Consider the following 12752-nt stretch of genomic DNA (forward strand, 5'->3'; position numbering starts at 1 on the left):
GTTTACATGGAGCCAGGATGCCATAGTATACAAAGCAGGAGCAAAAGAGTATGGTAGAGTGACAAATAGCATGCATGGACTCAGGAATAGGGCCGCCCTGTGCCCACCTCGGCTCTGCTGCCTACAAGCTGTGTGATCTAGGACAAGTTGCTAAGCTGGTCTTCTCACTTCCCTCATCTGTAAAATGGGGATAATAACATTGCCTACCTCTTAGGGTTTTTTTAGAAAAAATAATGGGTGAATTCACGTAAAGAACTTACCATAGGGCAGACCCACAGCAAGTGCAGTATAACCTTCAGGTGTCAATGAAATGCCTCCATACCAATGCTTAAACATTATCCTATCAGAAACAGTATCTATTCCTCTCAGTATAGGACCAAGTTTAAAGTTTCAAGAATTGCATTTTAAAGAGCAACTTTTCCTGAGGGCATTTTCATGTGATGTCGGTAAAAAAAATTAATTTGATTCGTAATGTAAAAAATGACTCTAATAAATTCATAGTAACGTATAAAGGGTACTTTTCCCCATAAGCTAATAATATCTTACCTTCTATAGTGCTTTACAAGCTGTAGTTTCATACACATTAACTCATTTGGTCTTTTATGATTTTTAGTTATTACCCAATTCCAAAGGGATTGGAAATAAAATGTTAGAAACATGGAGTTAGAAAAATAAATCAAATTCTCCCATGGCATAGGCTCCAAGTTGGTGTGTTTAACTCCCAAGGAAGCATCCCTCTCCTTTAAAATCAGTAACATCACCTTAAGCTGTTTGCACTTTTTGGCTCCTGAGAATAGCGCTTGCTATGAATGGTCATGTACAAGCTTTTGTGTGGACATATGTATTCATTTCTCATGGATATACACCTAGGAGTGGAATTTCTGGGGCATATTATATATACATGTATATATAATATACACATGTATATATATATATACACACATATATAATATAATGTGTATATAATATAATATACACATATATAATATACACACACACACATATATATATACATATATATATATATATAGCCTTTTGTCTTTCACAGTGTATTCCAAAACAGATGTATCATTTTACATTCCCACCAGTATCATATGAAGGTTCTAATTTCTCCACATCCTTGCCAACATGTATTTTTATCTGTCTTCTTAGTGAGTGTGAAGTGATACCTTACTGTAGTTCGGGTTTCCATTTAACTGAAAGCTAATGATCTTATGAATCTTTTCATGTGCTATTGGCCATTGTATACCTTTATTTGGATGAACATCTAGACATATTCAAACAATGGAATATTATTTAACAGTAAAAAGGAATGAAGTATGGACACATAATGCAACACAGATGAACCTTGAAAACATTATGCTAAGTGAAAGGAATCACAAAACCACATATTATAGGATTCCACTTACATGAAATATTCAAGATAGGAAAATCTGTAGAGATAGAACAGATTCCTAGGGCTGGGAAGTTTGGAGGAAATAAGGGGTGAGTGCTAACAGGTGCAGAGTTTCTCTGGGGGTTAATAAAATTGTTCTAAAGTTGATTTTGTTGATGGTGGCAGAATTCTATGAACATAATAAAAACCACGGAACCATATACTTTAAACGGCTGAATTGTGTGGTGTGTGAACTATATTTCAATAAAGTTGCTATTTAAAAACAGAAATACTGGGGTGCCTGGGTGGCGCAGTCGGTTGAGCGTCCGACTTCAGCCAGGTCACGATCTCGCGGTCCGTGAGTTCGAGCCCCGCGTCAGGCTCTGGGCTGATGGCTCGGAGCCTGGAGCCTGTTTCCGATTCTGTGTCTCCCTCTCTCTCTGCCCCTCCCCTGTTCATGCTCTGTCTCTCTCTGTCCCAAAAATAAATAAACATTGAAAAAAAATTAAAAAAAAAAAAAAACAGAAATACTGCAAAGGCCTACCATAAACTTTTTAGGTTGAGATACATTTGTTGTCTATGTGAATAAGCTGATGTGATTTAAAATAATATACCATCTTAGACACTGAAACAAATGTTTAGCAACTATTCAGAGTAAGTACTCAAGAACAATGGGTCAGGTCAATGCTTGTATAGAATCATGAATGTTAAAACTATATCATGCGTGTGGTTACATATATTCAGGTAGGATGTTCAAGAATATTGCAGCTACTGCATATGTTCTGTGTGCCTAGCACAGTGCTAATATATAAAATAGCAGGCACTCAACAGATGCTTGGAGTATTGAGTAATGTGAAATTTTGATTCAAATTAATATTCAGACATTGAAAGTTGAGCTGGAAAAAAAGCTAGATAGGCCAACATCTAGCCTAAATATTGGAGATGGAGAAGAACACAGAGAAAATGTAAGTGGAGAATGGTAGAAACACACAAGAAGAAACAAACAAACAACAACAACAAAAAACAGGACAGAGAGGGATGGACAGTAAAGTGGTTGGTGAGTTGGTGGTCAGGCTAAGACAGGTGTTAAAGGGGCACATACACACAGGCATACACAACACGCCCAGAGGTGAGGTAACAACCAGAACAAGTTTAAAGAATAAACATACAGGCTTCTCCCCAAAAACACTTCAAAAGACCCAGAACACAGTAGGCACAAAATCCCATAGGATGAGGGTTAGATTTATCTTGTGTTTTAAGTTATTGAAATGTCTCAAGACGCTTTATTACCTCTTCCAGGCCAGCAGGAGAGCTCTGAATGAGGCTGGGTAGAGGTGAAACCACAGGGTCTCTACTTAGCTGCTTCTTTGGTGATCAGTGTTTACCCAAGGACCCAGGACTCTCGGACTTTTGATGTGCAAGCCTTGTAACCTTAAAAATTTTGTAGATATTTCTCTGTGTGTGTCCATGTATGTGTGTGTCTGTTTCTAGCTCTCTCTCTCGCTCGCTCGCTCTCTCTCCGTTTTTCCTCCCCCCACACAAACACTCCTACACACATGTTACAAAGGGCCAGGGTCCTACTTTTTATCCTCCTAAATTCAACCTCTCCCTAGTCCCTCTATACGGATCTTGCTATACCCAAGGTTCTCATTCATGAATGGCTGTAACAGTCTCTGGCTGATCTACTTCCCTCTAATGTTTTACTGTCCTTACCCTGCTACACAGGAAGAGCAAAATTAACTCAAACACTCAATTTTCATCATAATTTCCATCCTGTGCAGGACCCTCTTTCTCTCCTATCATATTAAATGTGCAGTGAGTTCCTCAGAATAGGGCTGTGCTACTTCAAGTGTCTGGTCCCATCACCACACAAACTGGTTTTCAACAAATGTTAGTTGAATGAAGAACTGCAAAGAAAAAATAAATAAATAACATCTACATTCTTCCATCTCATCTTTAAAGCCAACCTCAATACACCAACTCGTATAGTTCTTCATCTCCCATTGTTCCTTGCTCTACCTCCAGTTAGCTTTTTCTCAAGGCAAGAGTCATCATTACCTTTTAGCCTACGTATCTTACCTCACCTTTTGGTGTGTTTATTCATGTTCATCCTAGCGTCTATGTGGAATAGTTCAATTCCTTTCATCCATTATTCTAACCTGTCACTTTCTTCCAAATTTTTCTTGATAGTGAACTTCCCTAGAAAGTTCTCCATGATATATTGTGTTAATTTTGTAATGATAATTATAGCTAATACTTATTGTGCTCTATGTGTCAAGTACTATCTAAATATTTAATATATATTAACTTATTTCATTCATCTGATATAGGTATTGTTATTATGTTTATTTTTTTAAGTTTATTTATTTATTTTTAGGGACAAAGACAGGGGGGAGGGACAGAGAGAGACAGAATTCCTAGCAGATTCCACACGGTCAGTGCAGAGCCGAAAGTGGGGCTCGAACTCACAAATCGTGAGATCATGACCCGACCTGAAGCCAAGAGCTGGAAACTTGTTATTACTTTTATATTGCAGATGAGGAAAGTGAAGTACGACTAAAAAAAGTCCAAGACAGGAATAAAAACAAGGCAGTTTCAACTTGCTTTTGTTATTTAAACTTGTGTCTTCGCTGTAGTTTTTAACGGAAATGAAAGAGTTATGGCAAAGTAGAAAGAATAAAGGAATACACAAGACACACACATAAAACAACCCTTGGTTTGAGTCCGGAAGATCTCAGTCAGTCATTTACTCTCTCTGGACCTCAATTTCCTTATTTACAAAATGTTCATATAACTCTTAAGAAAGTACAGTTACATGTTTATATCCCCTCCTCCTCCACAACAGATGCATCTTTGGCACAATTTCTTGAAGAATCACTAGGAACACCTCTCAATATGGAGGTAATCTTTTTTTCCAATGTTTTGCTTTATTTTCAGACCAGTGAAGTCAAGTAGACATAAGACTAATAGATTCAGTCTCCAGTGAAAAAAATAATGTATTGCATTTTCTTATCTCAAATAAATAAAAAAGGTTCACTGTTCCCTGATACCAGCACATGTTACTTTAATCTACTTCAGTATCATTTAATAAGGATAATTTCATTAACTCTGACAACTCAGAAATAAGGGGGATAAAAGAATTAAACTAATTTACATAATATGACAGTTCAATCAAAATGTGTGTTCTTACCACTTCACAAGCTGGCATAACAAGGTTTCCACAGCTACATTCTAAAAGGCAAAAATCAACATATTTATATTGATCAGAACACATTACTGTGTTGCAATAAAACTTTGAAGTATGAAAATTAGTTACCGCAATGCCATGTTGGACAACATTGACCAGATACATTTTCTTTTACAAGGTTCATATCTTCTGCACAGTTGAGTAGTGGTGTAGGACAAAGATTTGGGTCACAAACTAAATAGAAAAAAATGACGTGGATGAAGATTAGCCTCTTGTAAAAGCTCGTCCTCGCCAGCTACCATTTAGTTCACAGCCATTGCTGATATAGGGCACAGATTCCTATCTTCCCACTGCTACCTCTCCCACCACTCATTGGCCATGTATTGGTGAGCATGGAATGCATGAAAACAGGAGTATAACCAGGACCAGCTCATCAGGTGAAGGGCCCTGAGAAACACTAGGTGGGCAAGAAGAGAAAGGAAGTGGAGAAGGTATGGAATCACCTGGAAAGCTGGTCTTTCTAGGATGATGAAAAAAGTCATAGTAATCTATTTTGGGGAGGTAATGATATTATCCAAGAAGAGCTCTTAGATATATAAAAACATCGCATACATTTAATATATATTTTATATGCTAGAATTCAATGAAGGTGTGATATAACAGCACAACTAAGATTCATGAGGCTTCTTAAATATTGGACACATCTAAACATTTTAAATTAGTTAAGATATACTTACCACAGTAATACTGAGGACAACAGAAATGTGTAGTATTAAGATCCACAGTGAGAAACTCCCCATCAGTACAGGGTGGAATAGGTTCAGTGCAAGATTCACAAACTAAAGGTAAAACAAAAGGTCAGAAGTCACAGCTGAGCTAAAAGCAAGTGATTAATTCACATTATGACACACATATAAACCATCATGTTCAATAAAATAGGTAACAGGGAAAACAAGTCTTTAACAGACAGATTTCCTCATGTGGTCATAAAAACAATACTAACTAAGTATATTGCTTTATGCTTTCCAAGCACAGCGAGAAAAGCATTAAGATTTCTGGAGCAACTTTCTTTTTTCTAGGATCAAAATGTCATCGATTTATTTACTTAAGTTTTCTGAATTCACTACCCTTGATTACTCTAGTTTATGGATGGACGGATAATACAGTAGGCATGTGTTCTTTGGGGTTGTTCAGTATCCCTTTCCCAACTTTGATTACAATTCTCTGAATGACCTTGAGGAAATGCCCCACCCGCACAGTCTTGGAGTGACTCTTCATAAAGGTGCCTGACCCTCAGCAGGCCTCTGCGAATCTCTCTCTATGGCATTTGAATCATAAATAGAGACACACCAGGGCAGGAAATGGATGTTGCTGAGTCAGTCATTAGTGACTGCCACCTACAATAGCTGATTTCTTTCCTTCCCAGGGCGTGGTCTGCTTCATCTTGCTCCTACAAAATCTTGATTCCCAAGCCTTCCACTAATTGGTTGTGTTAAGCTAGCTGGAATCAATCCCTTTTGCCACTTGCACTCAAAGAACCTTAACGGGTAGAAAGAGATTGTTTTGATTTCCATAGGTACATCTGAAGCCTACATTAATCACCAGTCTTAGATATGATAATCCACTTGCAATGAAAAACAGAGAACTTTTTAGTTTTCAATGTCCATTTCATCAGATGGAATACATAGCTTCATAGACAGTCTTTCCCTGGACACCTTTCATCTCTACCATTCTCTTCCAGCATCATGATGCTCACACATATATCACACATGCTATATAAAATGAATTTTTAAAAATGTGTTTAATGTTTATTTATTTTTGAGAGACAGAGAGGACAGAGCATGAGCAAGGAGGGGGCAGAGAGAGAGGGAGACACAGAATAGCAGGCCCCAGGCTCTGAGCTGTCAGCACAGAGCCTGACGCGGGGCCCGAACTCATGAACCATGAGATCATGACCTGAGCCAAAGTCAGATGCTTAACTGACTGAGCCACCCAGGCGCCCCTATATAAAATGAAATTTTAAAGAGGTTCTATAATGGCTTGGCAGAGTCCATTATTTTAGTTGGTTCTTCAAGGAAAGCCAAGGCTAAATTTTTCTCCAAAAACAATTGGTGCTAGCCTTATTAAAGAAAAAACATACTTAATTATATTGCCTTGAGTGTGTTTTGACTGGTATACATAGTCCATATATATGTTTTTTTTTTTTAATTAATGTTTATTTTTGACAGAGAGAGAGACAGAGCATGAGCAAGGGAGGGGCAGAGAGAGAGGGAGACAGAATCCGAAGCAGACTCCAGGTTCTGAGCTGTCAGCACAGAGCCCGATGCGGGGCTCGAACTCACAGACCACAGATCGTGACCTGAGCTGAAGTTGGACGCTCAACTGACTGAGCCACCCAGGCGCCCCGAGTCCTTATATATGTTAAGTGAATGTAGAGCTAACCGTAATAATTGTCAAGAGTCATTTAAAATGCTGTACTTTCTTTTCAAATGTTCTTATTCAGTTGAGTTTCTATCAGTATATTAGCAGAATATTGGTTACCATGAGTCCCAAAAAATTCACATCAAATAAAAGATTTTCCCTCCCTTTGTTCCAAAAAGTTATCTTACAGAACACTTACCACAGAGAGGAGAAAAACAGCAAGGCTCTTCCTGTTGAACTTGAATCATGAATTGATCTTCTCTGCATTCTGGAATTGAAATACTGGGGCATTTCAATGGGTCACATTCTGCAAAAACACAAAGATATTTGAAAAGTTGTATAGAGTGAAATGATTAGATAAAGTAGCATGGTTTACTTCTCTTTGAATGTATCTGTATCCTGCTAACTCAGTGTGTGTTTGGTAGGGGAGGATTCCCATACAGCACCAAGTAATTCTCCAGACACCAGCTGGGTGTCCTACAATTCAACTCAATTCTATCTATAAACACTAGATACAAGCCCACCTTGTATAGCCCATACTGCTGGCTAACTGGCTATAAATCAGAGGTTCCCACATCTTCTTCCTTGAGTTTGATTAATTTGCTAGAACAGCTAGCAGAACTCAGAGAAACATTGCACTTACTAGATCACCAATTTATTATAAAAGAAAATAACTCAGGAATAAACAGATGGAAGATATGCATAGGGCAAGGTATAGGGAAAGGGTTGGGAGTTCTTGTGCCCTCTCAGAACACACCAGGCCCCGAATTTCCTTGTGTTCACTCTCCTGGAAGTTCTCTAAACCTCATCCACCTTGGGGTTTTTTATGGAGACCTTATTACATAAACCTGATTGGTTAAATTTTTGGCCATTGAAGATCTCATCAAACCTCCAGCCCCTTTCCCCTCCTTGGAGATCATGGGGTAGGACTGAAAGTTCCAACCTCCAATCACCTCATTGATTCCCCTGGCAAGGGGAAATCATTAACTCATTAACATAACAAAAGACACTTCCTAGTTCTCCTCACTTTGGAAAAGCCAAGGATGAGGAGCTCTGTGGTGAGAAGGGGGTGGAAGACCAGATCTATATCTCTTATTATAAATCACAATATCACACTGCTATTTCCTATATATTTCTGCTAAGATTAAGATCTTTACATTGAGTTAACTATCTAAATAGATGTATTAATATAATATATAAACTTAAAATATCTACATATGTATTTATAAAGAAATTGCAGGTTAAAAAAGAACTATCTTTAGCAAGACAACTCCACAATATTTTATAACCAATCATTTTCTTGTAGACACAGAGAGTGAGAATCTAATCAACTATTCTGAGCAAACAATAAACCTGACTCTTAATGCTCCTAGTTAATCACTCACCACATTGATACTGTGGGCAACAAGAAAGAGGACTATGGCCAACAACCAATTTTTGACTATCCGTACATGTTGGAATGGCAGTTTCACATAAGGTCATGTCACAACCTGGAAATAAGAAACAGAAGCGTTAAAATATTCGTGAATATAACTAAAATCTGTGCTTTATGCTGCAATTAAACACATTCAGCTCACAAATGGGTCATATGTAAAAAGGTTGCCAATCGAAGGTTTATTTATTATGGTCTTTCACCCTCGATTGTCACAAGTCAAAGATTCCCAGAAACGTTCTCTTGTCACATATTATTGAATATTATTAATTGTTAATAGCCAGAGTTTTGTGTGTGTATTTGCAAAATCGGCAAAAACACGAATGAGATAAAACTTGCTTTGAGAGTATATAAACAATATTTATGGCAATATTTCTGTTTTTACCTCAACCTTTACTTTCTTTTATACCAAGCATTATGCACACCTTACTTTTTCACAAATGGTATCAACAAATTTTGTGGCGTTAACTGTAAGGCTTTGGCCCACATACACACCGCAAACTTCCTTTGAACAGCAGGTCCACTTATCAATGATGCCCAGGACAACTTCAGCTTCTCGTTCACAAGTTGGCGAGGGCTCTTCATCACAGTCAGGTTCTATGGGAATAATACTTCCATTCCCCAAACATTTGTACAGGGCACATTCGTCAATGCCCCCATTCCAAACCTCCCCAGCAGTGCGAGGCTGGTCTTCACTATCAGTACATGCTTAAAAAGAGGAACAATGTTAAATCACTCATCACCCGGCCACTAAAATAAATGAAGCTGTGATGCATTTATTGTTTTGATTTCAGACCATGAATTGGTTCAGCAACATAGATAACACGTCCCATATTTATCCTTTCTTAGATTCCCCTTTTCATCAGCTACTAGCTTACATTTTTCTCTCATGAAATTTGCAATGTAGTCTGCAAAAATATTTTTCCCTCCTACGACTACCTGTAAATTTGCCTGTCTTCTTCAATAAATAGGATCATTTGTTTATTTCTTATTCATTTTGTCGCTAATACAACTTATTTAGCTTGAACAAACTCAGCAAAATAAATTTAAGTTAGTTTTAAAATATTAACTGTTAAAACTGAGTGGTATTAGAAAGAAAAAAAGGCCTTACCACACATTTATCATTTTTGTCAAATGAAAATGCAAAACATGTCAGCTTTAAAATCTAAATGTGGGAAGTAGCTATTTAGTGACTCTTGTAGTTTTATTATTGAAGTTTTACTTAATGAAAACTATGGCCATCTAGTAGTTCTTTTAAAAATAATAGAGATGAGGGGAGCCTAGGTGGTTCAGTCAGTTGAGCAACCAACTTCAACTCAGGTCATGATCTCATGTTTCATGAGTTCGAGCCCTGGTCAGGCTCTGCTGACAGCTCAGAGCCTGGAGCCTGCTTCAGATTCTGTGTCTCCCTCTCCCTGCTCCTCCCCAGCTTGCACTCTGTCACTCTTTCAAAAATAAATAAACATTAAAATAATAATAATAATAATAATAATAATAATAATAGAGATGAATAGTGACCAACATATCCCCAGCCTCAAATGAACTTCTCTTATATTATTCTCTTTACTATCAAACCAACCTCACAGGTCCCTAAAAACAAACATAAGCACTCCTGTTTTTTCTCAGTCTTCTACAAATACTCTTCTCAATGACAAACACAAACTTTCTAGAACTATATGTGCCTTTCACTTCTACTTGCCCATTTTCTTTCATTATTAGCTAATTCTCTTTTCTTCTAACCACAATGATAAGCCCTATGACTGAAAAAGTAGGGTACTGCAATTTTCTCAATTTTGGACTATTTTCATCTGCAACCACAATGGAGATGGTGAGTCAGAATCAAGTGGTTTGAAAATGAAAGTAGAAAAATTAAATGTTTTCTCCCAGATAATAACACTATCTGACATTTCTCAAGTGGTTATTTTTCTCTAGGTACTGTTGCAAAATACTTTGTATTATTTTATGGATCCCCACACTAGCCTTATGGAATAAGTGCTTTTATTTTTCCCATTTTACAGATGTGTAACTTAAGCTCAAAGAGGTAAAACTGAATCATTATTACATGAAATAATTGGAATTTGAGTTCAGTGCACAGCCTATGTTCTTAATTCTTAATTTGCCATACTCTTGCTAAGTTATTACAGGCATAGGTAGAGATTGAAACACATCACCACCATGGGGGGATGGATTAAAAAGTTGATGGGTATTAAGGAGAGCACTTGTGATGAGCACCAGGTGTTGTATGTGTTGAATCACTAAATTTTACACCTGATATTGCACTGTATGTTAACTAACTGGAATTTGAATAAAATCTTGGAACAAACAAACAAAAAAAAACCCCTACATTATGAACAAAGCTTCTTTTTTTCTTAATTTTTTCATGTTTATTTATTTTTGAGAGTGAGAGAGAGAGACAGAGTGTGAGCGGGGGAGGGACAGAAAGAGGGAGATGCAGAATCTGAAGCGGATTCCAGGCTCTGAGCTGTCAGCACAGAGCCTGATGCGGGGCTCGAACCCACCAACTGTGAGATCCTGACCTGAGTGAAGTTGGACGTTCAACTGACTGAGCCACCCAGGCGCCCCTGAACAAAATTTCTAACTTGGGTCACTTCAATTGAAATCAATCATTATATTAAAATCAAATTACAAATGAACCGGTTTCCCTTCCAACACCTATGTGACCTTTGTTCAATCCTTCTCAGCACATCTTCTCAAGATCTAAATAAGTTTCATTTATTTGTCAGGTCCCTAAGAAGTCACTTTGCACTCTGCTGCTTACCACATTCTTTCTCTGGAATGCACTGAGTTGAATCCGGCCTGTGAAGAATGGTTCCATTTTTGCATACACAATCTTCTCTTAAATTCAAACATGGAGAGTGTCCATAGAACCATCTGTTCAAACATGTTCTTGCTTCACAAGTCCTCACACAGGGTTGATACTCCTTCCCCTCTGGGCAATTCAGAGCTATGAATAACAGAGGACAAAATTTGCTAATGATAAAAGTCACCTATTTGAATTACAGGCAAAGGAAGAAATGTCAGATTTCTTTTGGAAAATTAATTTTGCCCATTTCAGTCTCTTCAAGGTTCATTTTTCATTTATGATGTAACCCAAAACTAGAAACAAAACAAACAGTAGGTATTTTTGAGCATCTTCCAGTTATCCAGCTAGTATTATGTTATGTTACAGTAGGAAAAGCTCATCTGATTTGTAGCAAATAATATGACCAATAGGCAGCCCAGATCTGGTTGGGATAAATATAGATTCAACCAGTATGAAGTTACTTCTGTGTGTAGTGAGGATATACAACAGTCTACTCAGGATAAGCACAGAAATATGCTCTGAATATATAACTCAACCAAGCCATAAAAAAGAAAAATGCTGTGTGGTTAGGTTCAATCCTTCACTGTCACAAGAAACTACCATTGCTGAGCAGTTTCTAAATTATGTTTGAGAAAATTCTTTTGATTTTCAGTGATCTTAAAAAATCATACTTTTAAAAAATGAACATGTAGCTGGTGGGGATATAAATTGATAAAATCTCAGTGGGGAACAATTTGACAGTGTCTGTTAAAGTTAGAGATGCCATACATTTCCCATGAATCAAGCTACCCCACTCTTGAATAGTGATTACCTCTGGGAGCAAGGAGAGGTAAGAGATAGTAAGGCACACCAGGAGCTGCTTTATATCTGAAACAACGTCATGTAACCGGTGTTTGGGATATATTATTCTTTCTCTATGTATTTTATTTTTTCCTCTAGGGAAAATGAAAACTTTTATTTTATCTTGGAACATCTCACTGACATTCATTTTGACCATATTTTACCGCTTAATCTATTTAATTGCTATTTCGTAAATGAAATTAACATTGTTTTCTGTAAAATGTGCCCAGGACTGATGATAGGTTGAATAAACTTTTTATGAAAAGCCTTACAACTTGATGAGAAAGCATGGGCCCTATAGATAAAAATGGGCCAACTATTAAACACAGAGAACAAACTAAGGGTGGATGTGGGGGTAGAGGGGAGGAAAAATGGGTGATGGGCCTTGAGGAGGGCACTTGTTGGATGAGCACTGGGTGTTGTATGTGAGCCAATTTGACAATAAATTATATTCATTAAAAAAGATAAAAATGAGCAAAGAATACATACAAAAGAAGAAGGATACACAAACACGTATTTGGAAAAAGATTGAACCTAGATATGGATCAAAGAAAGCCAGAAAGATTAGTTTCCAGAAAGTGGATACAGTATCAGGAAAGGAGGAAAAGGGGACAGAAAATCATGCATCCTCTTCACAAGCTCGGGAACAAGCTGGGCAAATGAAGCAGGTGGA

The 12752-nt window shown here is 37.4% G+C and overlaps 1 protein-coding gene across 1 annotated transcript in view; it reads right to left on the minus strand.

Moving 5' to 3' along the window:
- The window catches only part of OTOGL (otogelin like), a 153372-nt gene that overhangs the window by 11639 nt on the left and 128981 nt on the right, over positions 1–12752 (minus strand). The window contains exons 45-51 of the mRNA XM_040491342.1: positions 11195–11380; positions 8911–9123; positions 8369–8473; positions 7183–7290; positions 5300–5401; positions 4692–4796; positions 4566–4606 (exon numbers count right to left, since the gene is read on the minus strand). Coding sequence (XP_040347276.1) covers positions 4566–4606; positions 4692–4796; positions 5300–5401; positions 7183–7290; positions 8369–8473; positions 8911–9123; positions 11195–11380 — 860 coding nt within the window. The remainder of the gene's footprint in view (positions 1–4565; positions 4607–4691; positions 4797–5299; positions 5402–7182; positions 7291–8368; positions 8474–8910; positions 9124–11194; positions 11381–12752) is intronic.

Source organism: Herpailurus yagouaroundi, unplaced genomic scaffold (genome assembly GCF_014898765.1).
Source record: "Herpailurus yagouaroundi ecotype Mexico unplaced genomic scaffold, PumYag 182, whole genome shotgun sequence".
Taxonomy (NCBI): Eukaryota; Metazoa; Chordata; class Mammalia; order Carnivora; family Felidae; genus Herpailurus; species Herpailurus yagouaroundi.